Consider the following 24,728-nt stretch of genomic DNA (forward strand, 5'->3'; position numbering starts at 1 on the left):
TACCACTAGTTTTTTAAATAGTTCACCCGTCCAAATTCCCTAAAATCTAAGATTTTTTCAATCAATTCTATTATTTTGATAGCTTACATGCACTACGATGTGTTCATTACATCCTTTCACTGCAATTCATAGCAAAAACTATAAGGTCTCCAAAAAATTATATATATGCACGAGCAATTTGTAAAACACATGAGCTGTGAAAATCTATAACCAGATTTTTGTAAAAACAAAAGATAAACTCTCTATTGTATACTTTTATTATATAATGATCATTATAAAACCACCTGGGAGCCCTAAGAACACAAAAGAAAACCACACATCTTCCACCAAGAACTGATTCCGCTGCTCCTTATCCAAATATGGATCCAAGTACTCTTACTGGCTACTGATGTGGCGTAAGCACTGCAAAAAAAAACACAAATTCAAAACGATTAGTTCACACTAACTGCAAAATGAATTAAATTTTGAGAGAGACACGTCTCCAGAGCCTAGCCACAACAATGCAGAGATGTAACAAAAGTTATAACTCATATAACAACAACCTATCCCATCTCATGCAAAGAAACAAGAGATGACATGTTAGAACCGGCCAACTTTTATTTGCTGTGGGAGTTTCAGTGAAGCACTCAGAAAAAAATCTATATGATATTCTTTTGATTTTTCAACATTGATCCTGGACTGACTTGCTTTATTAGGCTGATTGGTTGTCTTTACTATTCGTACCCCACTCTTCCTCACCCTCAGCACTACCATCTGTAGAATCTTCATCAACAACTCCCTCTTCTTGATTCACTTCTTCTTCACCTCCTTCATTCTCTTCCTCACCATTTTCTTCTGCTACCTGCACAATGTAAGAAAAAAAATACAACTAAACGTCGAGTCCTGCGGAGAATAAAACTGTTTGCTGCTTAGCAGATGATTCAAACGAACCATTTTTAAAGTAATATAGCTCTCAAAAGAGCTTACCTCGTCATCTCTGTCTCCATTTTCAAGTGGTTCTTCTGCTTCAACTTGCAGGTTTCTGAAGGCTTCCACGAGGGTAATGAAAGGTTGATCGGCCTGGGTTGCATAATTTTCTGCAGCAGCATAAACTCCCCTGTAGATAAACAAGAGTAAATTTATTGGTTTGACCAAACCAATGATACTCTGGGTATGAGCTATCAACATTAACAATCTCAACTAGACTTTGACCCGCGCACCTGCGCGGATGTATATTTTGAAAAATATGTTGATATTTATTTATCATGTAATTATTAGGGTTTGACAAAATGAATCCGAGGAACAGAACCGATACCGATCCGAAAATATAGGACCAAACCCGAACATAAATTGATTAAATATTCGAATTATTCAAAATTTTGTTATTTAGAGAACCGAATCTGATCCGAACCGAAGTATTCAGGTACCCGAATTTATCTAAAAGTAGATTTATATACTTATATATATTAATTATTTTTAGATTTAACGTATATAAAACATCAAGAATGATACTTTTAAATTGGTTTAAATACTTGAAAATATATATAGATAGTCAAAAGTAAATATCTGAAATAGTTAAAGTATACTCAATCATCAAAAATTCTTAAAATAATTATTGATTTTGTATCCAAAATTTTAAATCAAGCGAATTGGTATGTTAAGCTTAGGTATTATGACATATGTTATTTAAATTTATAGGTAATATATTATTTTATTTATATATTTTGAAAAATTTAAAATATAAAATGATTTAAAACTTTAAAATAATTTAAATGGGTTTTCCAAACCCGCAAAAATCCGAATCGAACTCAAACCAAAATTTAGAAACATCCTAATAGGACTGAAATCTTTGACCCCGAAAATCCAAAACGCAAACCGATTAGAACCAAACCCGTATGGGTACCCGAAAGCCCATCCCTAGTCATTATTATATATCGTATATTGTCATCATATAATTAATCGTATTTTATACGTACCATCATATAAGTAATCATATAATTAATAGTATTTTATACGTACCATTATATAAATAATTACATATATTATATTTTTATAACTTACTATGAAATATAAAACCATAATTTGAGTTGGTATTTCAAATTGAGCTTTGTATTGTATTTTTCTTATATATATTGACAACATTTTTTTATAATGGTTATTGAAAAATAGTTTAGTAAAAATCCATTTTTGAATATATGTATATTTTTGAATCAATTTTTGATATAAATCAACTTTGAATTATTATTTTGATTTGAAATATGTATATAAAGTTTAAATTTTGTTTTATGGTTAGTTTAGAAAAAAAAGTTTTAGGCAATTAGATTGACCCATTTTCGTATATTTTAAAACTGGCCCAGATAGATAGTTTCTTATAATATGATGGACTTTCAATTTTTCTTAATAACATGAGCCCATTACCTTTTTTTCTTGATACTATTATCTTTGTTTCCAAACAAAATTAAGTTTTTTGAAAAGACTACAATTCATGTTTCCAAACACTCTAAATTTTTTTAATAGTCCTATTCAAGTTTCCAAACAATCTCAATGTGTACTTCAGTTTTAATAATATAGATGTGTAAACAAGTGAAAATAGTGAGTCGCTCCCTATTCAGAACAATCGTATAATAAACATAATGATCATTAGCTAAAAAGATATGCTAGGAGTACCTCGCCTCTACAGCATTAGCTTCAACAGAACGAGCAACTTGCCAATCCTCAAAAAGATTTGGGTACTCTTCAGGATCAGCCAAAGATTCTGCTGCTTTCGAATTAACCTGTTGACAAGTCAAAATGTAACTAAAACACATATGACATTTTTATGGTCATTCACCATTATTTATAGAAAGATGAATAAGTAACCTTGCTTAGATCTTTTCTCCAGAGGGCTACTATCTCTGAAACTTTGCTTGGAAGATAAGAACGTGCCATCAGAGCAGCTTCTGGTATCCGGTTGCTGGAGAAAAAAAGAAGAAAATCTTGTCTCGAGATAACACAAAGCATATATGGATTTGATTTTTATAAACCGCCATTTGAGCGCTACTAAAATACCTCTCCACCAATAACTGCAGACAATCTTCCAATCTACCCAGCATGAATAAGCAAAGAAAGGCGACATTGTTCTTTCCCTGCTCCTTAGCAAGGGATGCAAGCTTTGACATCCCTTCAGCATCTCCCAAAGAAGAATATAGTAGTAGCAAACCACTCAAATCCGTAGCGTACTTCATGCAATCCTCGGCCAGTTGGAGCTATCACGATGACGCACACAGAAATGCAATACAAACACTTAGATAGTAGGTATCAAAATGAATCCATGAAGATTAGAAGAAAGCCAATGCCATCATAAAATCTATACTAGCAGCGTTATTTATCAATACAATATATTGTAGTAAAATCAACTGATATAGCATCTAAACAGATAATCAATTTCTTAAAATTACCAGTACAAAACATTAGGAAAGAATATTCTGGAGAAGATATACCTTGCCAGAAGACATGGCTAACTCTCCCAACTGCTTCCATTTAGACTCACTCTGCACTTCTTCAGCGATTTCCTACAAGCATGGAAAACAAGGATAATAAACATATTGCTAAGTAAATGAATAAAGTCAAAGTACTTCTTAAACATTCAATCATCACAAATATAATATTTACCTTGGCAATTTCAAGTCTACCCAATTGTATGGCCAGCTCAAATCTGTAGTCAGGATCTGTCGCAATTTCTAAAGCATCTTCAATCATTCCCCGAGACTCCAAGAAATGAGCAACACTAACAATTTGAAGCATTTCCAGAACAAAATAAGAGAGAGATGTACACAAAATAGTGAAATACAATAGATGAGGGAAATATAATATCAAGTTGAGTGAATCCTCATATACATCTCAAAGAAACCAAAATAACAATGTTCTTCGTAAACTGAATAACAAAGACCATTGGAAATCTAAAAATAACATCACGTAGGACATAGGACGCAGTAGGAGATGAGTTGCGGTACATATTGAATATGTAAATGTTGAAATTTAGACTAAAATAACTTATAACGTACTTGTTATGCTGCTCTTTAGGAATTGTAGGTAAAATTTCATTGGCTTTGTCCAAATCACCCCGCATCACAAGAGTCTTGTATTCAATCAGGCTAAGCAGCAGGGTATATCCTATGACACTGCATTCCCAAGAATGGTGAAATACGTCAGCATATTTTGAATGAGCTATTAAACAGTGAGAAATAAAAAGACAGAAAAAAGGAACGCACTTGAATTCTTTGTCTACCAAGTAGACCCGACTTTGGTTGGCAATATAGCCTAGCAAATACATTGGACGGTCCAAATGATACATTGTGGTTACCTGTCATAAGTATATTACCGGCTAAGATATAGTGTAACTCATAAAGATGATTAAATCTTTGAAGATATCAAAATACAAGAAGAGTACCTCGCCTCCAACACAATAGTTAAGCTTCGAAGAAGAGTTGTTGTAAATGAAGCAGTCCCCGACCCATATACCTGTCCTAACACGTTCATCATTCTCATGGAGAACCTCAAAAGCCTCCTCAACACCTTCTTCATCAGTTTGTCTTCCACTAGCAAAATGGGAGGAAACCAAGTCACGCTGCAACAGAGAGGAACACCAGAGTAAGCATTAGGAAAATCCACGAAAGTGGAAATGCAAAAATATATTCCTGAAAATTTTGAGGTTGAGCGAAACCCTCACATTGAACTTCAGGATGTAGAATGACGTATCACTAGCAATGGCAACTAAATCACCACTTTCTGCCCAATAAAGATTCTGCAGATTTTTCATGGGAGCACTAAAGAGTTAGACAAGATACAAATGGAGACAACTTCCAAGTAAAAATAAAATGTAAAATAAGAATAGGAAAAAACTGATGAAAGTTAAATTCCACAACAGATACAAGTTTAGTGGTTGAATACCTTTACTGTGACATCAATTCGCTGAATCAGCCTACATTCAGCCCAATCATAAAAGCAGATGAAATCATTTGAACACATTGCTAACAAGGATCCTCCAAAAATCTTCTCAGCTGAGAAAGTAGGCCGAATACTCTTCCTTTCCTGAAAATACCAGTGATGTGTTGTGACTGAACTCATTTGTATAGAATAAGATGCACTTTATGGAAATTTCAGACGGATACAAGATGCAAATCCTATTACTATCCGAAACCCTAGATCGTTACACAATGTCTCTAGGGATCTCTCAACGATCTCATCACGACCGCCTTGAAGAAATCATAAGGTTCAACAAGTCTCACAACAACAAAATGAATAACAATCCAGAAAAAAATGTATCTTTAACCTAGATGCACACTCTAACAAAATGTATGGGAAATGCCATAGTGAGAATAGCAGACCTGGAAATTTTTATTGAATATCTTTATCTTTGACGAGCTCTCTCGAACTGCACATTCCCCCTCGGATGACCAAACAAATTCCAGTCCAGAACCGAAAGACCTATTTCTCCAAGCCAAAGCTGTGTAGATTATGTACTCTCCATCCCCACAGACTACGACAAACCTCCCGTTTGGGTTATGCTTCAAGCTCTGGGAGTTAGAATGAATAGCAATTTATGAGATACAAGAGATAATTATTCTGAACCACGCTCTTGGAACTTCGTGTTACCCACTTCATTTCGAATAATAAATGGTTTCAAAGAGTGATTACAGCAATCATATTTAGCAGAAGCACGACTCTAGTGATACCAAAAACTTCAAAATGCTATCCCAATAGCTCCTATAATAATTCAGCACAACAGGGTAAGATTCTCCCGGTGCTGTATAGTAACACTCACTTGTGGATAAAGATCACAGGTCCCCAGATCTTTAACAGCCAAGGGAAGTCTTTCTCCATCAGTAACCTAGGTAAAGAGACGGTTAAAATCATCAGACAATACACATAAACAGCTTAGTCGCGCAGGTTCAGCCGTGCTATATTAAAAAAATTATAGTTAGAAGTTAGACCTCGAAACTGGCACCAATACTTTTGATGTTTGCAGTTTGGATTTCATTATGCTTAGCCCATATAATTTTTCCGCTACTGTCCATGCTAGCCACAGGAATTTCTCGTCCAAGTTTGACCATGATGGTTCCTTCATCGTATCCAATTACAACCCTGTAAAATGCAAGCACATTCGTTAGATGGTCGTGAATGCTCAGTTGAATACAGCGTTAACACTGATCCCACAATAGCTCTTACTAATTATACGCACCCTTAGCTCTTCAAATAGTCAATTTCAGAAGAAAGTTAGCAACAAAATGGCAGACACAAAGATTTTACTTAAGAGAGAAAATCTACCCCTCGAAAGCAAATCTACATACAGGAAGCAAGAGTCCAAATCATTACCTGCGCGAACTTTTTATGTAACCAATGGCCCAGACTCTCTCGAGAGCATAATTCAATGTGTTCTCTAGCCTGAAAAAATAAAAGTAGTAATAACAAATCAAAATAAAACGAGTACGAGAAAGAAACTCATGTGCCAAAGGCGTAGTTGAATTTTTAAATACCCCACAAAAGCATCAGCATTGTTACAGAAAGGTTTTAGATAAAAACACCTGTAAGTCGTGGCGTGCCAAATGCGAACAGTGCCATCCTCAGAGCCTGTGAGTATTATTGGAAGCTCCGGATGGAAACATACTGCAGATACATTGTGGGTGTGCCCTTCTAGCGTCTGGACACAGCTTTTAGTTTGATAGTCCCATACCTGATTCCAGAAACACTAGTAAATGATCTGCGAATACATATGCTCTCAGGCTAACAAATCACATATATAACTGGATACAGACCTTAGCAGTTTGATCATCAGAGCCAGTAATTAAATAGGGCTTATCACCCCCTGTGAAATAATCTACGCAGTTGACTCCTTTCTGATGAGCATCCAGTGTAAAATTTGGGTCAGGGGAGCCAAGATTCCATATCTGAAGATGAACAAGCATGAAAAAAACAATCTGAGCAAACACTTTTTACAGCACCTATTGCTGACTAAGCCATAAATCTAAGCTTGGGAGCATTTTTCTTACCTTTATGGAACGGTCAAGTGATGCACTGGCAAAAGTGTTGGTGTCTTTTGGATTAAATACCACTTGCATCACATAGTGCGAATGTCCCTCAAAGATCTGAGTACAGGCCCAACCATTTTCCCAGTCCCAGAGCTTTATGAGCATATCATCAGAAGATGACAGCACATATGGGAGGGTTGGATGGACAGCTACACACCTAATGTAATCGGAATGAGCCTCAAACACTTTAACCTTGTCCATTGTGTTGTAGTTGTATACACGGATGTACATATCATCCGCTGCTGCCACAACCCATTGCTTTCGTGGGATAAACTTGGCCGACCTAACTGCAAAGTCATATATAAAAAACTCAGTATCAGAAACAAAGCTCCACAAAAAATCTATAACAAAAAAGACGCTCGTCAAATTACTATACCTGGCAATTCGGTGACCTCGAAAGATTTTGTTATCGTCTGAGAAGACAATCATATTAGATTCAGATTAGAATAAACTCCACGAAATCATAACAACTACTACATCATCAAGTCTCTTATAATGACTTACAAGCAGAAACAGATAGAGAAACAAAAATTAAAAAGAATTCACCCACCTGAGTCTGGTAGTTCCAGATACACACGGTTCCAGAATACAAACTTGCTAGAATCCTGTAACACCAACATGTCAACCACCACCGTGAGAATAAATTGACATTCCAAAATACAAAAAACATGAATCAGCAAAAATCAAAGATGAAAACTACTCACCATGGCTCTGTAGGATGCAGATCCACAGATTTCACTCGCTCTGATCGTTGAGCAAATTTTTTCTGATGCAAACACAACAAAAGCAAATCATCCCCACAGCAATCACAGATAAGAACGTTAGTAAACTGTTCCTAATACTATCCTTCATGGAAAGAAGAAGAAGAAGAACAATTACCTTGATATCGAGTCTGAGCGGCTGTTGAAAAAAAATAAAAATAAATAACGAATCGTCAGTACAAATCTTCGCTCTATAGAAGCCACAAACACCAGATCCATATTCAATCTCATAAACCAAAAATGCGAGACACTATACTCGATTTCGTGAAAATAACTACAAAGAAGAATCCGGATGGTTTCGCTGAGATTTGACCTAGCTACGGATGAAATGCAAATGCAGGAAACTAGATCGCATCGCAAGTAAGTTAGCTTGAGATCTGGGAGAGATGAAATAGAAATCAACGAGAGATTTGAATTTTCTCACCATCTTTGCAGGTTAAGCAGAGCAGAAGATCTGCTCGTCGGATCTCGTATCCCGGCGATTGAAGAAAGACGTTAGGCTCGGCGTTTGGAGTGATTGCAGAGAGGAAGAGGTGTGTTAGATACTGCGGAGATCAATATAACATTAAACACATTTGAAGTCGCATCTGAAATCAAATTGTGACACATCATTTAAATTAAAATTTTAAGAACAAAACAAATTAATAAACAACAAAAAAAAATGGGCAATTGTCAATAATAGCACCTTTGAATTTTATGTCTCAAAAATAGCACTAGAAGGAGAAAGTTACAAAAATGACATTCATTAAAGGGTAAAATATCTCTAATACCCTTGGTTTAAAATTAAATAAACAAACAAAAATAAATAAAAATAAATAAAATAAAAATAAAAAAATGAAAAATAAAAAAAATGAAATTTTTTTTATATAGTTTCAGATTATATGTTTTCAGACTCGAAATTTTTATAATTTTTTTAAAAACTTTTTTTTTGAAATTTTTTTTTATTTTTTTTTCAAATTTTCTTTTTATAATTTAAAAATACTTTTTGAAACTGTTTTTAAATTTTTATTTTAGTATTTATTTTTTATAAAATTTTAAACGCAAGGGGTATAAATGTATATTACCTCTTTAATGAAACCTATTTTTGTGACTTTGAGCCTTGAGTGCTACTTTGGGAACAAAAACTTGGTTTGATGCTATCCTAGTCTTTTTCTCTTTAAAATTTTATAAAAAATAAATATTAAAATAAAAAATAAAAATTTTAAAAACAGTTTCAAAAAGTATTTTTAAATTATAAAAATAAAATTTGAAAAAAAAATAAAAAAAAATTTTGAAAAAAAAAATTTCAAAAAGTAATTATAAAAATTTCGAATCTGAAAACATATAATCTGAAACTATAAAAAAATTTCTTTTTTTATTTTTTTATTTTTATTTTATTTTTATTTTATTTATTTTTGTTTGTTTATTTAATTTTAAACCAAGAGTATTAGAGATATTTTACCCTTTAATAAATGTCATTTTTGTGACTTTCTCCTTCTATTGCTATTTTTGAGACATAAACTTCAAAAGGTGCTATTATTGACAATTGCCCAATTTTAAACCCTAATTCCAAAACCCCACCCCTTAACTCTAAACCCTAAGGTTTGGATTAATTAACCAAGGGGTATAAGTGTATATTTACCTCTTTAATGAAACATATTTTTGTGACTTTGAGCCTTGAGTGCTACTTTGGGAACAAAAACTTGGTTTGGTGCTATCCTAGTCTTTTTCTCAAAAAAAATTAAAGAAGGGAATTTTGTATGTTTTTTCTATATAAAATTGTAAATCACTAAATTTCAATTAAACACTCGAAATTAAAACACAAGTAGAAGGAAAATAATTTACAAATGAAGAGTTTGATTAGAATGATGTATATTTTGTTGTAGAAATAATAATGTACATGATTATTTTTTTGTTATAGCTGTAAATATTTTTGTTGTAGGATTTTTGGTTGTAAGTCTGAAAACATTAATTAATCATTTGTATATTTTTCTATCCAAGATATAAGTGTTTTATGTATTTTGCTTCTAGAGCCAAAAAAAAAAAAAAATTGGTAGCTTTGAAAAAAAATCTGATTTTGGTTAGTATATTGTATGAATCATTGTTCATGTGTTTAACTCTGATCAATTTGTTGTGATATAAGACAGTTCAAGTTAGGCTGATTATTTTTTGTTTGTTTCATCGTTGAATACTACTCTTATTCTTTGTCGGCAATATATTGTTGTATAGATGAAAAGATATGTTACGTAAGTATTCTAAAATACACTATATCTTGAAATTTGTTTTCTTGACATTATAGCAAGATCGTCAATTTCAGAAACAATGATTCGGAGAACCTTTTTTTAAACTGTAACACAAGAAGGCTTGGAAGATAATGCATTATTGTCCTGGATGCTGATTGGCTCCAACCAAATAGCATTTTACTTCTAGAAAGGTATTAAGCTCACTGAAGAGGACCCAATTGTCACCAACAAACACAACTTCATCAGAAACCAGTCTATTACTTCTTTGACAACTTCAACTTCCAAAGATCAATATTTGTACTTGCTTTAATGACTTGTAGTCCTTCTTATATGGTGCACATCCTATGCCTGCTCGGTCTTTTGGTGAAGACCATGATGCATCTACAATATATACAGTCTTACTTGTTTGTAATCCTAAGCAGAATTACCGTTGATATTTGTATATTGAATTTGATGTCGCTCCTCCCATATTTTGGCTTTATCTCAATCCCATAGTTTTCGATTGATAATAGAGTTATTAATCAATTGTGAGATGAATTCTCTATGATTAGGGAAGATTAATATACTCCTCATTTTCCAAATTTGCCATTTAGTAAACAAGGCCAAGTCATCAATCAAAGGCGACTGAGGAGGAAGTAACTGATAGTAACTAGCTCAAATATTGCTGCAAATATTGAGAATAATCACCCAACTTGGTTGGTTTTCGAGTGGTGTCAGTTCCATACTTATTTCGCAATCCATTGGAATAGTATATGATTAGTGATTTAAGTGCTTCCCCACATAGCTGACGATGATGATGATTATAACTTAACATCCCCTTTTGAGTTTTTATCTGTTACTGGCAAGCTATTATATAAACAACTCTCGACATGAGCAATGGATTCTGTCTTGACGATTTTTCGAGGTGCGTGAAATCGAGAAGTATATTTCACTCATCTCGATTTTTAAAAGTATATTCCACGGTAATTAAATAAGTATAACTATTGCAAAATTAAGTAAAAAAACCCGAGGGAAGTGTGCACTTTCTGCCGCTTAGATCGTTTTCGTGTATATACCATCATTAGTTAGTTAATCAATTCTATAACATTTTCATTCTCTTCTTTTTTATCATGTGCTTTTCTTTATTGAAATGGAATTATAATTGGCATATTACCCTAACTTAATCATAGGTAATCGAGTTTAAGACCAAACAAAATTTAGAGAAAGTGAGACAAAATGTCAATAGAAGCTTTTTTAAGAAAATGAGAAGGAATGTTTTAAGTGAGAATAAACTTTCCTGATTCCTACCAAGTTTTTTTGGACAACATTTTGGTAGAAAGATCAACTTTTCGTTTTTAGATTAACGGAAGTGAGATACAATATGATTAGAACCTTTAAAATAATTTGGAATGTTCTGTGGAAGTGAGAATAAACTTCATGATTCCTACCAATTTTTATAAACAACATATACACATGGTTGAAGGATAAACTTTCATATTTCTTTAACCTGGTATAAACTTGGAAGAGTTATTATCCGGTACGAGCAACTTAATGAAAAACAAATTAAAGTAATATTTAAATATATTGATATAAGGTCATTCATTTTATCATGATTGATTTTTTTTTTCAACTTATCATGATTGATTTTTTTTAATTGACGTCCGTAAAAAGTTTTTGGTGAATTTATCAAAAGTCAAAACTAACAACTTGGGCATTCCATTGTTTTACAAAAGAGCTATCTACCATTGGATATATACATGGACTAATAATGTTCAAGTTATCTTCGCATATGTTCAAGATCTCGCTTTTGAATTTAAAGGCTACCAAATGTCGGATGTGCCTAAGAGTGGACACTAACAAGCTCACGAAACTAATGCGTTCACTGTGGCTGTAGCAGTACAGACTGGACGCTCGCAGCAAACTATATTTTATCACCATTTAACATTTGTTGTCAACGGTTAATTTATAAAGTAAATGGTTATAAATGTGAAATGTGCATAGCATGCTTGTTATCTCAGTTTATCCTGGAATACTTGTTATTCAGCATCTTCACTCTACATATGTTATTAATTGATTCAATTATTTTTTTTTTTGTTATAAATGAAAGATTTTAGCCAGCAAAAGTGCAAAACCCACTAGTTTTAAAGAATTTACACTTTTTTTTTATAAACCCTATCGGCTGATCCGGTCGGTTTCAGAAGGAACACACTTAGTGCTACAGAATGGACTAGCCCAAAAGCGTACCACACTGCCTGGCCCGAGTTTGAAATACCTTTCGACTAATGCCAGGGGTGGACCAATCATATGTTATGGCCCACCATGTAAGCCACTTGGACCGAAACCCAAACCGAGACTAGTCAAGTAGTGATAATTTAGTTCTCAAGGGGAATCGAATCCAGGACTGATGTGGATATACAGCAAACCTCGAGAGATAGCCACTAGGCTACCACCATTTGGTTAATTTTACATTTTACATTCTTGCATTAGAAAAAGAAACTCATTTAATCTTAGTTTAACTTCTCTCTAAAAATTTGTAATATAACATTAGTGTTTGTGGATTTGATCCATAAAATATTTATGCAGTATATTGCACAGTTGCACCGTATGCTTTAAAGGTAAATCCTGACTGTATCAAAAGATCCTCTGATTGTATCAAACGATCGTAACTATAATAAGTTTATACTAAAAAAATAAGTGTTCAATAGAGTAAAATCAAACCAAAGTTAAGAAAGTAGATTTCATAATACCAAATAAACTGAATGAATTTTGGGGTTTTTGCCAAAACTAACCCACAACTTGATTTTAATCCCAAACCTATACCCAAACTTGAATCAAATGCAAAACTAACCTAAAAGCCTAGTGAAATTACAGCTCAGCCCCTTGTGACCAAACAAAAAAACAGAAGCCATTTTTACGAATATAGCCCCAGTAAATCGTCTGAGTCGTCTGAATTGTTGGAAGTCGTCTAGACGACTGAAGTTTCAGTCGTCTGGTACCAGCTTATTTTAAAAATAATTTATAAATCTTGTAAAAAATATTTTGATGCGTGAAAAATAAAAATCAAGTAATTATAAACAGTTTTAAGTGATATAAATTAAGATATGATAAAATTGATTTGTTTTGAAGATAGATGAGTGGAAGTAGTGAATCATGAAATACTTTGGTTTAGGAGTTTGGCAAACATATGTTGTAGTATTGTATGGATTGTTAGGGTTAGATTTTGGAAAACTAAAATGTTTTTTTCAGAAATTAGTTTTCACTTATATGTGTTTATTTCTGTGTATAGTAAACACTTTTCAAGTTTGATTTGGTTTTATGAAGTGTTTAATTAGATAATTAAGTTTAGGGGTTATGTTTAGGGTGTGGACGACTTATATTTCAGTCGTCTGTTGAATAATTTACCCGGACGACGTATATTTCAGTCGTCCAGACGACTTACTTGTAAGTCGTCCAGACGATTTACTTGTAAGTCGTCTGGAAAGTCTTCTATTTTAGTTTCCCACTAAAAATATTTAATTTCCCGCTAAAAATATTAAACTCTTCTGGACGACTTACATGTAAGTCGTCTGTTTTAATTTCTTCACCAGACGACTGAAATGTAAGTCGTCCAGGAAGTCGTCTGAGTCAAAAATATTTAACCTAATTAGATTTTTTGCCTCCCTATATAAAGAAAAATTTACACATTCTCTCTCCTCCTCTCAAATGGCTGCAACAAAAATGTAATGTTCATCATTCTAAAACTCTCCAACCTCTCTCTAATCTCTTTGACTTGAAAACACCAAACTTTATATGAATTTTTCAGTTTTGTCTCATGTATTTCTTACTAATCTATCTCTTTTACAGGTTTTTAATCAAGTGGTACTCATCTTCCACTAATTTAGAGGTAGATCTATTAATTTTAGATATGTATTTTTGTGTGTTCTATAAATGTAGATTTATCTAATCTTCCACTCATTTTTTCTATTTTTAAGTCATTTGAACGTTTTTGGATATGCAGGTTTTTCAGATCTGGATTTGATGTGCAGGTTTTTCAGATCTGGAAGACTTCTGGGACGACTTACGTGTTAGTCGTCTGGAAGTCGTCTGGAAGTCGTCTGGAAGTCGTCTGGACTTCTTGGAAGTCGTCTGGACTTCCAGGAAGTCGTCTGGACTTCCAGGAAGTCGTCTGGACTTCCAGGAAGTCGTCTAGACTTCCAGGAAGTCGTCTGGACTTCTAGGAAGTCGTCTGGATTTTTCTGAGCGTTTTGGTAAGTTCTTATGTCTGATTTTTCTTCATTTGGTAACTTCTTGTTGTATAAAGTTCTTACTTTTTTCCCAAACTAAAACTCTCCAAACCCACTTTAATCTCTTTGACTTGAAAACACCAAACTTTATATGAATTTTTCAATTTTGTCTCATGTCTTTGTTACTAATCTATTTTTTTTTGCAGGTTTTTAATTAGATGGTACTCATCTTCCACTAATTTAAAGGTAGATCTATTATTTTTAGATATGTATTTTTGTGTGTTCTATAAAGGTAGATTTATCTAATCTTCCATTCATTTTTTCTGTTTTTAAGCCATTTGAACGTTTTTGAATATGCAGGTTTTTCAGATCTGGATTTAATATGCAGGTTTTTCAGATCTGGAAGACTTTTGGGACGACTTACTTGTTAGTCGTCTGGAAGTCGTCTGGAAGTCGTCTGGACTTCCTAAAAGTCGTCTGGACTTCCTGTAAAGTCATCTGGAAGTCGTCTGGAAGTCGTCTGGACTTCCTGTAAAGTCGTCTGGACTTCCTGTAAAGTCGTCTGGAAGTCGTCTGGACTTCCTGTAAAGTCGTCTGGACTTCCTGTAAAGTCGTCTGGACTTCCTGTAAAGTCGTCTGGAAGTCGTCTGGACTTCCTAAAAGTCGTCTGAACTTCCTGGAAGTCGTCTGGACTTCTTAGAAGTCATCTGGACTTCTTAAAAGTTGTCTGGTCTTGTCTACTCATCTACTCAAGTTGTCTGGTCTTGTCTACTCATCTACTCAAGTTGTGAATTGCATGTATACTCTTTTAGTTGTGAATTTTTTGTAAAATCAGTAATAATATTTTCCAAGATGTATTAAATGTGCTAACAATGTGTTTACACATTTACAAATCAATGAAATAATAGACTTCAGTAGCCTTTTTCTTATCTTTGGATCTCTCATATGCAATAATAAACTCCAATGGCCTTTTTCTCATCATAATAAACAAGAATGTTGGTAAGAGATGGAAACAAACAATAGTAACTAGTCAAAGCATATCATATTTTTTATAAGTTTGCATTGAAAAACTTAGTCAAATTTAGTAAAACTAAGGGAGAGAACATATTTTGTAAATATGAGTTTTACATATCTTGAAGTTACTTATCATTCTTAAAAATACAAGTTATTCAAAAACTAACGTAGAAGACTTAAAAACTAGTGGAGAAGACGCGGACGACTTCAATCTAAGTTGTCTAGACGACTAAACTATATGTCGTCTGGTCAACGCAGAGGTTATTTTTGCAATTGACTTTGAAATCTGTTATTTCGGACGACTGAAAGTTAAGTCGTCTACTATTGTTTGGTTAAAAAAAAACTCCAAAAAAGCTAGACGACTTACATTTCAGTCGTCAGAGGTTAGTTTTGCATTTGACTGGATTATTTCAGAAGTTTGACTTTTTGGACGACTTACATTTCAGTCGTCTAGTGAAAATTAAAATAATAATATTTTTTTAAAAGTAGACGACTTAAAGTTAAGTCGTCGTAGGTTAGTTTTGCAATTGAAAAAAAAAACTTCAAGATTTAATTATATACAGACGACTTATAATTCAGTCGTCCACGAGACGACTGAAATGTAAGTCGTCTAGGATTTACGAGGTTTGACCAGAATCTCGGAAAAAAGTCCTGGACGACTTACAATTAAGTCGTCTGGTGGACGACTGAATTATAAGTCGTCTGTGTATAATTAAATCTTGAAGTTTTTTTTTTCAATTGCAAAACTAACCTATGACGACTTAACTTTAAGTCGTCTACTTTTAAAAAAATATTATTATTTTAATTTTCGCCAGACAACTGAAATGTAAGTCGTCTGGGGAAGTCAAACTTCTGAAATTATCCAGTCAAATGCAAAACTAACCTATGACGACTGAAATGTAAGTCGTCTAGGTTCTTTGGAATTTTTTTTGAATCCAAACAATAGTAGACGACTTAACTTTCAGTCGTCTCAGGTTACAGATTTCAAAGTCAATTGTAAAAATAACCTCTGCGTTGACCAGACGACTTCCAGGTAAGTCGTCTACAGCCAGACGACTGAAAGGTAAGTCGTCTACAGCCAGACGACTTCCCAAGTAAGTCGTCTGACGAACAGATCTGGAAAAAAACTCGATGTCATACCTTAAATTGGTAAGATAAGTTCCTTAGCATACATAAGGCTTCTCCAAGCACACAGAATCACAAACGAAAGTCACCCACCCATAATTGTTAGCTTCTATGACTCTATGAACCATAAAAAAATTAGAATCAAAATCTTGGGTTTTTTTAGCTCATTGTGGAGAGAAATTGAGAGATATGTTGTGTTTAGTTCACAAGAATGGAAAAAGAAGAAGGGTAAATCGATTTTGGGAGCATTAAGAGCTTCAAATTGGTTGTTCATGGTGGTTGTGGTATTGATGACAATGGCAATCTTGTAATTACTTGAAGATGATGAGGGTGAGAGAGTAAAAATGTCATTTTCGAAAAAAAAAAGAAAAAAAAAATTGATGGCATTTTCGTAAATTATATGAACTTGTGGGGTGAATAGGGCAAAACCAATTTTCAAAAAAAAGGGAGGTTAGTTTTGTGTTTGACTTTAAGTTGTAGGTCAATTTTGCAAAAATCCCATGAATTTTATTGTTAAAAGACTACAGTATATTTATATGGTTGCCTGGTTGGGTATATCAACCCACCCAACCGAATAAATCGAAGAACCCGATTAATTAAAATATATAAGTATACTTATGTAAAAATTTATAATAATGTTTTTTGTCATCAAATAATATTAATAATATATACATAAATTTTTCATAAATATGGTATTCATAATTAACACATTTATTTTAATAATTTTTATTTTTTAAGTTATAAAGGTTGTTTTGTTTTCTCATTTTCATCAAATTAAATAAAACATATTTTTTTAATTTTAAGGGAAATATTTATGTTAAAATATAGTTATATAATAATATTATGATCTTATTGTTTTTCTTACTTTTATTTTAATAGTTAAGTAAAACAGAAAATATTATATTTAAAAATTAGAGTAAGAAATATATATTTATGTTTGATTATATCTAATTTCTGATCATATAAACTAAATTTTGTATAAAACCAAATAAACCGAAAATAAATAGTATATAAATTGAACCAAATTAAATTAGTTATAATTCCAATATAGTAGCTAATTTTAATAAACCGAAATACTAAAAACCAAAAAAGAATATGAACCGAAATGAGACCAAAATCTGGAGTAGACCAAAATCCGGATTGAACAGAGGCTTACAAGTAAATATTATAAATATCCAAGCTCTTATATTTTAGCTATTCAAACTAAATTAGTACTAAAACGAGAATTGGAAAATTAGATTTCTGCCAGATAAAATCCTTAATATTAATTTTGTTATAATATTGTTTCATGTAACTAACTATTTTTATGAATTGCATTGATTGGAATCAATAAATTATTTTAGATTGCACAAATAAGCCATACCTCGATTACAAAAAATACATAAACAACAAAATCACAGATCAAAACAACTTACCACGTCAGACACAATAATATCTCCCATTATCAATCCACCTAAAATCCCAAGCCCTATCCCCTTGGGTGGTGACGGCGTGGCAGAACCGTACGGTCCGTACCCTTGGTGCCTCGTTTCTGGCGGCGCAAAGTATGCGTTAGAAGACTGTGGTGGTGACCTATGGTGGTAAGCGTAACCGAATTTATCATACGGTGATGAACCAGCGCCGCCGTAGGATACTGGAAGAGGATCGAAACTCGAGCCAGCAACGAGGAGATGTTTCCGATGGTCGGAATCGACCTGACGACACTCAGTTGATCGTTCTGGTGGAACTGAAGGCAAGTGCTCGATTTCTGACGGTGCAGACGGCGGAGGATAAGACGTTGGCGAAAAACCCTCCGTACCAACAGAACTCCGGTTAAGGACCGCTGGGATTTCCGGTTTAATCGGTGTCTTATTAAACCGGTACGCGAAAGTCAAATAGCCTTTCCGTTTCCCTGACGGTGACTTTACCTGATACGTCACAAACGTCATCTCCTGGCCGTTAACGTCACCTTTAATTGAGGGAGTGCATGATTTTAAAAGCTCAAGCAACGAGACGTTAACTCCTCCTATATTTTTGTTGCCTAGGACACGGCGACAGGTCAATCTCATGGCGAGAGTCAAACGACTGTCACGAGCTAATCTCTCGTCGACGGAAAACTCGACGGCGTGATTCCACGTCGGGTTAGAACCGCCGGAGCGATCAACGGCAGTTTTCACCTTTTTTTCATTTTGGGTGGCGTCGCCTTGTATGGTAATGACGCCGTACACGTCCATCCTTGTGATGAGATTAACATTTACAAGGTTACGTGCAGAGATTATGTTAAGGTCTAGACTTAGATTCGCCATATATGAGTGTCACTGGAACGTGATGTTTACAATAAACATTAGCTTATTAAATAATAAATGACAGGGAATCTTAACTTTTTGGAATTAAGAAAATGGAATAATGAACTAAATGTGGAGAATTATATTATATTTAATAAGTTAATGATAAAATATTAATGGAAACAAAGGAAAAAAATCAATTAGAAGGGGAATTAAGATATCAAATGCATTTAAAACTAAAAAGAGGACATTTTATTTCTGAATATCAACAGTTTTGATTATTACATCTATTGGGAATATCTAAAAGCATGGTCATTAGGAAAGATCTAGATTTATTAGTTTCTTGGAAAATATTACTTAGGAAAAATAACAAATAGAGAGGATTGGATACTGCTAGTGAATTCAATAATGAAATTGGTTAAGTTTAGGGGTCTTAAAGCCACGACTGACAAAAATAAATAAATTAGCAGAGTAAGCTAAGTTTTAGTGACTAAGAAAAAACAAAAAAAAAAGATTTGTCTCAGATTTAGACGAATTGTTTTCCATCTAAGTGAAAAACATATCCTTTTTTATTTTCAGCTAGAAATTTCTCAGAAAATTTACATGACATTGGTTTCTTATTTGGGTTTTTTTGCAAAACTAACATACAACTCAAAGTCAAACACAAAACTAATCTTTTTAAAAAAAAATTAGTTTTGCCTTATTCATCCCACAAGTTCATATAATTCACGAAAATACCATTAATTTTTTTTTTTCGAAAATGATTTTTTTACTATCTCACCCTCATCATCTTCAAATAATTAAAAGATTTCAATTGTCATCAATACCCTAACCACCATGAACAACCAATTTGAAGCTCTTAATGCTCCCAAAATCGGTTCCAAAATCAGTTTACCCTTCTTTTTCTCCATTCTTCTGAACTAAACACAACATCTCTCTCACTTTCTCTCCACATTAAGTTAAAAAAATCTAAGATTTTGATTCTATATTTTTTATGGTTCATAGAGTCATAGAAACTAACGATTCTGTGTGGGTCACTTTCGTTTGAGATTTTGTGTTCTTGGAGAAGCCTTATGTGTGCTAAGGAAGTTATCTCACCAATTTAATGTATGAAATCGAGTTTTTTCAGATCTGTTCATCCAGACGACTTACAGGGTAAGTCGTCTGGCTGTAGACGACTTACTTGAAAGTCGTCTGGTCAATGCAGAGGTTATTTTTGCAATTAACTTTGAAATCTGTTTTCTGAGACGACTGAAATATAAGCTGTCTGCTTTTGTTTGGTTACAAAAAAATCTCCAAATAACCTAGACGACTTACATGTAAGTCGTCATAGGTTAGTTTTGCATTTGACTGGATTATTTTACAAGTTTGACTTTCCTGGATGACTTACATTTCAGTCGTCTGGTGGAAAATTAAAATATCAATATTTTATTAAAGCCCGACGACTTACATGTAAGTCGTCGTAGGTTAGTTTTGCAATTGAAAAAAAAAACTTCAATATTTAATTATACCCAGACAACATACAATTCAGTCGTCCGCCAGACGACTTACATATAAGTCGTCCATGATTTTATTCTGAGATTCTGGTCAAACCTTGTAAATCCTGGACGACTTATCGGGTGGACGATTGAATTGTAAGTTGTCTATATATAATTAAATATTGAAGCTTTATTTTTCAATTGCAAAACTGACCTATGACGACTTAATTGTAAGTCGTCGAGTTTTAATAAATTATTTATATTTCAATTTTTCACCAGACGACTGAAAAGTAAATCGTCATAGGTTAGTTTTGCAATTGAAAAATAAAACTTCAATATTTAATTATACATAGAATATTTATAAGGTTACCAATATTCACGTTAGTTTTGCAATAGTTTTGTTAATTCATGTTTATTAATGAATATTTGGGCTACTGAATGAAATTTATAACTTAATTGGTGATATTTATGAGGTTGCCAACATTCACGTTAATTAAAGTTTCTAACTAATCTGAGAAGACTTCTGTGGAAGTCTTCTCTACTAGTTTTTAAGTCTTCTACGCTAGTTTTTGAATAACTTGTATTTTTAAGAGTGATAAGTAACTTCAAGATATGTAAAGCTCATATTTTCAAAATATGTTATCTCCCTTAATTTTACTAAATTTGACTAAGTTTTTCAATACAAACTTATAAAAAAATTTGATATGCTTTGACTAGTTACTATTGTTTGTTTCCATCTCTTAAGTATTATTGTTATAGATACTAATGATGATTATTGTTATGAGTTGGAAGAAGGGTTAAAATGCTTCTTAAAATGTTGTATCAATATGAAGCTACCAACATTCTTGTTTATTAAGATGAGAAAAAGGTCATTGGAGTTTATTATTGCATATGAAAGATCCAAAGATAAGAAAAAAGGATATTTAAGTCTATTATTTCATTGATTTGTAAATGTGTAAACACATTGTTAGCACATGTATTACATCTTGGGAAACATTACTAATGATTTTATAAAAAAATGACAACTAAAAGAGTAGACATGCAAATCACAAAACAGACCACAAACAAAACTATTATAGATCATTCCACTACAACGACAAGCTTGAACTCCACTTGATATGGAAGAAAACTTCGTCAGAAGACTTTCAGGAAGTCCAGACGATTTCCACGAAGTCCAGACGACTTCCAGGAAGTCCAGACGACTGAAATGGAAGTCGTCTAGTGCATTATATTTTAGACGACTAACAGATAAGTCATCCCAGAAGTCTTCCAGATCTGAAAAACCTGCATATCAAATCTAGATCTGAAAAACCTACATATCCAAAAACGTTCAAATGGCTAAAAACAGAAAAAATGAGTGGAAGATTAGATAAATCTACCTTTATAGAACACACAAAAGTACATATCTAAAATTAATAGATCTACCTTTAAATGAGTGGAAGATGAGTACTATATGATTAAAACCCTGCAAAAAAGGTAGATTATTAAGAAAGACATAAGACAAAATTGAAAAATTCATATAAAGTTTGGTGTTTTCAAATCAAAGAGATTAGAGTGGGTTTGAAGAGTTTTAGTTTGGAAAAAAAGTAAGAACTTTATACAACAAGAAGTTACCAAATGAAGAAAAAATCAGATATAAAAACTTACCAAAACGCTTAGATCTATTATGAAAGGGAGACTTCATCATAAGACTTCCAAGAAGTCTAGACGACTTCCAGACGACTTCCACGAAGTCCAGACGACTAAAATGGAAGTCGTCTAGTGCATAATATTTTAGACGACTAACATGTTAGTCGTCCCAGAAGTCTTCCAGATCTGAAAAACCTGCATATCAAATCCAGATCTGAAAAACCTACATATCCAAAAACGTTCAAATGACTTAAAAACAGAGAAAATGAGTGGAAGGTTAGATAAATCTACCTTTATAAAACACACAAAAATACATATCTAAAATTAATAGATCTACCTTTAAATAAGTGGAAGATGATTACCATCTGATTAAAAACCTGCAAAAAAAATAGATTAGTAAGAAAGACATGAGACAAAACTGAAAAATTCATATAAAGTTTGGTGTTTTCAAGTCAAAGAGATTAGAGAGAGGTTGAAGATTTTTAGAATGATGAACATTACATTTTTGTTGCAGCCATTTGAGAGGATGAGAGAGAATGTGCAAATTTTTCTTTATATAGGGAGACAAAAAATCTAATTAGGTTAAATATTTTTGATTCAGACGACTTCCTAGACGCCTTACTTGTAAGTCGTCAAGAAGACTTTAATATTTTTAGCGGGAAATTAAAATATTTTTAGCAGGAAACTAAAATAGAAAACTTCCCAGACGACTTACAAGTAAGTCGTTTGGTTTAAATTATTTAAGCGGGAAAATAATTTTTTAAAAATTTTATGCGGGAATATTTGGACGACTTACATGTAAGTCGTCTATTTTAATTATTCACCAGACAACTGAAATGTAAGTCGTCTAGATCGTAAACATAATCCCTAAACTTAATTAACTAACAAACACTTCATAAAATCAAATTAAACTTCAAAAGTGTTTACTATACACAAAAATAAACACTTATAGGTAAAAATTTAATTTTTCAAAAAAACATTCAAGCTTTCCAAAATCTAACCCTAAAAATACATACAATACTACAACATATGTTGCCAAACCCTAGACCAAAGAATACCATGATTCACTATCTACACTCATCTATGTTGAAAATAATTCAATTTTGTTATATTTTAATTTATATCACTTAAAACTGTTTATAATTAAATGATTTTAATTTTTTGCTTGTCAAAATATTTTTTTAAAAAATTATAAATTATTTTTAAGATCAGCTACACCAGAAGACTTACTCGTCTAGACGACTTCCAACATCTCAGACGATCAGACGATGTAATGGGACTATATTCGTTTGGCTTCTTTTTTTTTGTTTGGTCACAAAGGGCTGGGCTATAATTTCACAAGGCTTTTAGGTTAGTTTTGCATTTGATTCAAGTTTGTGTACATGTTTGGGGTTAAAATCAAGTTCTGGGTTAGTTTTGACAAATTTCTCTTTTTTATTTTAACATGAAAATATAAACATAGAATTTGACTAAACATAAATAATAATTAAGTAACAAAGACAAAAAAATATATATTTAAAGCGTACAATCTCACACCAAAAGCCAGTTTATAAAGTGTTCATCAAATTTCTAGAGACGGCCGCAAACGTATTTAAAATTTGATTAGAAACGGATGTTGCTTTTTAAAATTTGCTGTAGAAAAAAAAACTGTAGAATTTTGTTATTGTGATTTTAGATTTTTATATTGTAGGATTTTGACTTTAAACTTTTTTATTGTAATTTAAAAATGAAACAAAACATAATTAATTTAATTGTAAATTAGTATAGTATATTTATATTAGAAAATATATTAAGAGATACAAAATAAATTTCATCATAATTCATATTATTTTAATAAAGAAATAATCAATAAAATTATTAGAAAATACAATTAATAGGTTATAATAATCTTTTTAAAAGGTATATATATTAGTAGTACACAGGGGTTTTATTATATATAAAGTAATTATATAATTTTAAATCTATGGTTTTATTTTTATTTTAAAGTACTTATTGAATGAAACTTGAACGAATATTTATTTATTTATTTATTATGGAAAGCTCACAAAATCAGCTACAGATATTTGGTTGTAGGAATCATTTAATTTGTAGAGACATAAGTTAGTTTGAAAGTTATGGGCTTTAAATTTACAAAGTTGGTAAAACTTGATTGTTCTAAATTTGGTGTTGTAGAAATAATTATGGACTAGGTTAAAACTCAATGCAAATTCTGAAATTAAAATATTAAGTTCTCAATATTCGTTCAATAAAATCTCAAAATTAAAATATTATGTATTTTTATAATGTTTATACGATATGAAATAGATATATATTTTATTTAAAAATCTATTAAATGAAATTTCATACTCATGTGGTTTTATGATCATTTGTATCTTATTATAATAAAAAAATTAAATCAATAATCACAAAATTTTCAATGTGTAATTATTAACAGTTTTAGTAATTTATATTCATTTTAAAAAATTTAAAATATAACATATAGTGAAACTATCGTATATGTTTAGATTGACCAACTCATTTTTTTAAAGAATCTAAAAAACATTCTAGTAATGACATATGTCATGTAATATTTTTCAAATAATACGAAGGATGTGGAGAATATCTACGGCTACCACCAATCACATCTATACTATACTAAAAGGGGGATATAAGCCATGGAGAGAGTGTCCACGTAGGATAGAAAAATCAACCAATCAGAAAGCCCGAAATTGCCATGTCATCTCATTTATTTTTCGTAAAAAATGAAAAAACAATGCGAAAGTGAGGTTCGAACCCGGGTTAGTATGATATATATATAGGACAGTTACCACTAAGCCATTGAAACTTTCTTGGACACATATACAAGAACCACTAAGTATGTAATCACAAACTCTTATGTACATTTAGAATAATATGAATTCAACTTTCAAGACTCCGATACTTTGTTTTGTAAAAAAAAAATAAGTAAGTGACTAAGCTAATATATTCTTTGAAAGTGTGAGAACGTT

General features: G+C 32.3%; 2 protein-coding genes across 7 annotated transcripts; both read right to left on the minus strand.

Moving 5' to 3' along the window:
- Nucleotides 1-143: 143 nt before the first annotated feature.
- Nucleotides 144-8,436, minus strand: LOC103833520 (coatomer subunit beta'-3). 6 transcript variants are annotated; one of them, XR_004450193.1, is made up of 25 exons: nt 8,232-8,436; nt 7,926-7,946; nt 7,751-7,812; nt 7,597-7,651; nt 7,423-7,459; nt 7,008-7,333; nt 6,774-6,905; nt 6,543-6,691; nt 6,334-6,402; nt 5,952-6,102; nt 5,783-5,848; nt 5,346-5,534; nt 4,909-5,049; nt 4,688-4,762; nt 4,409-4,585; nt 4,230-4,321; nt 4,023-4,139; nt 3,631-3,745; nt 3,459-3,530; nt 3,028-3,224; nt 2,839-2,932; nt 2,647-2,753; nt 967-1,096; nt 543-841; nt 144-402 (listed from the first exon to the last, which is right to left on the minus strand). XR_004450193.1 is itself a non-coding variant. In XM_033277068.1 (25 exons), the coding sequence occupies exons 1-25, from the start codon at nt 8,232-8,234 to the stop codon at nt 383-385; spliced, it is 2,688 nt and encodes an 895-aa protein (XP_033132959.1). In that variant the 5' UTR covers nt 8,235-8,436; the 3' UTR covers nt 144-382. The 6 variants fall into 6 exon arrangements, 5 of the variants coding, with proteins under 5 accessions (XP_033132959.1, XP_033132958.1, XP_033132957.1 ...); XM_033277068.1 differs by having other exon boundaries at nt 751-841; XM_033277067.1 differs by having other exon boundaries at nt 739-841.
- Nucleotides 8,437-17,125: 8,689 nt separating this feature from the next.
- Nucleotides 17,126-19,904, minus strand: LOC103833565 (protein SRC2-like). Its single transcript, XM_033277840.1, has one exon. The coding sequence runs from the start codon at nt 18,653-18,655 to the stop codon at nt 17,765-17,767; it is 891 nt and encodes a 296-aa protein (XP_033133731.1). The 5' UTR covers nt 18,656-19,904; the 3' UTR covers nt 17,126-17,764.
- Between the last annotated feature and the right edge of the window lie 4,824 nt (nt 19,905-24,728).

Source organism: Brassica rapa, chromosome A08, assembly GCF_000309985.2.
Source record: "Brassica rapa cultivar Chiifu-401-42 chromosome A08, CAAS_Brap_v3.01, whole genome shotgun sequence".
NCBI lineage: Eukaryota > Viridiplantae > Streptophyta > Magnoliopsida > Brassicales > Brassicaceae > Brassica > Brassica rapa.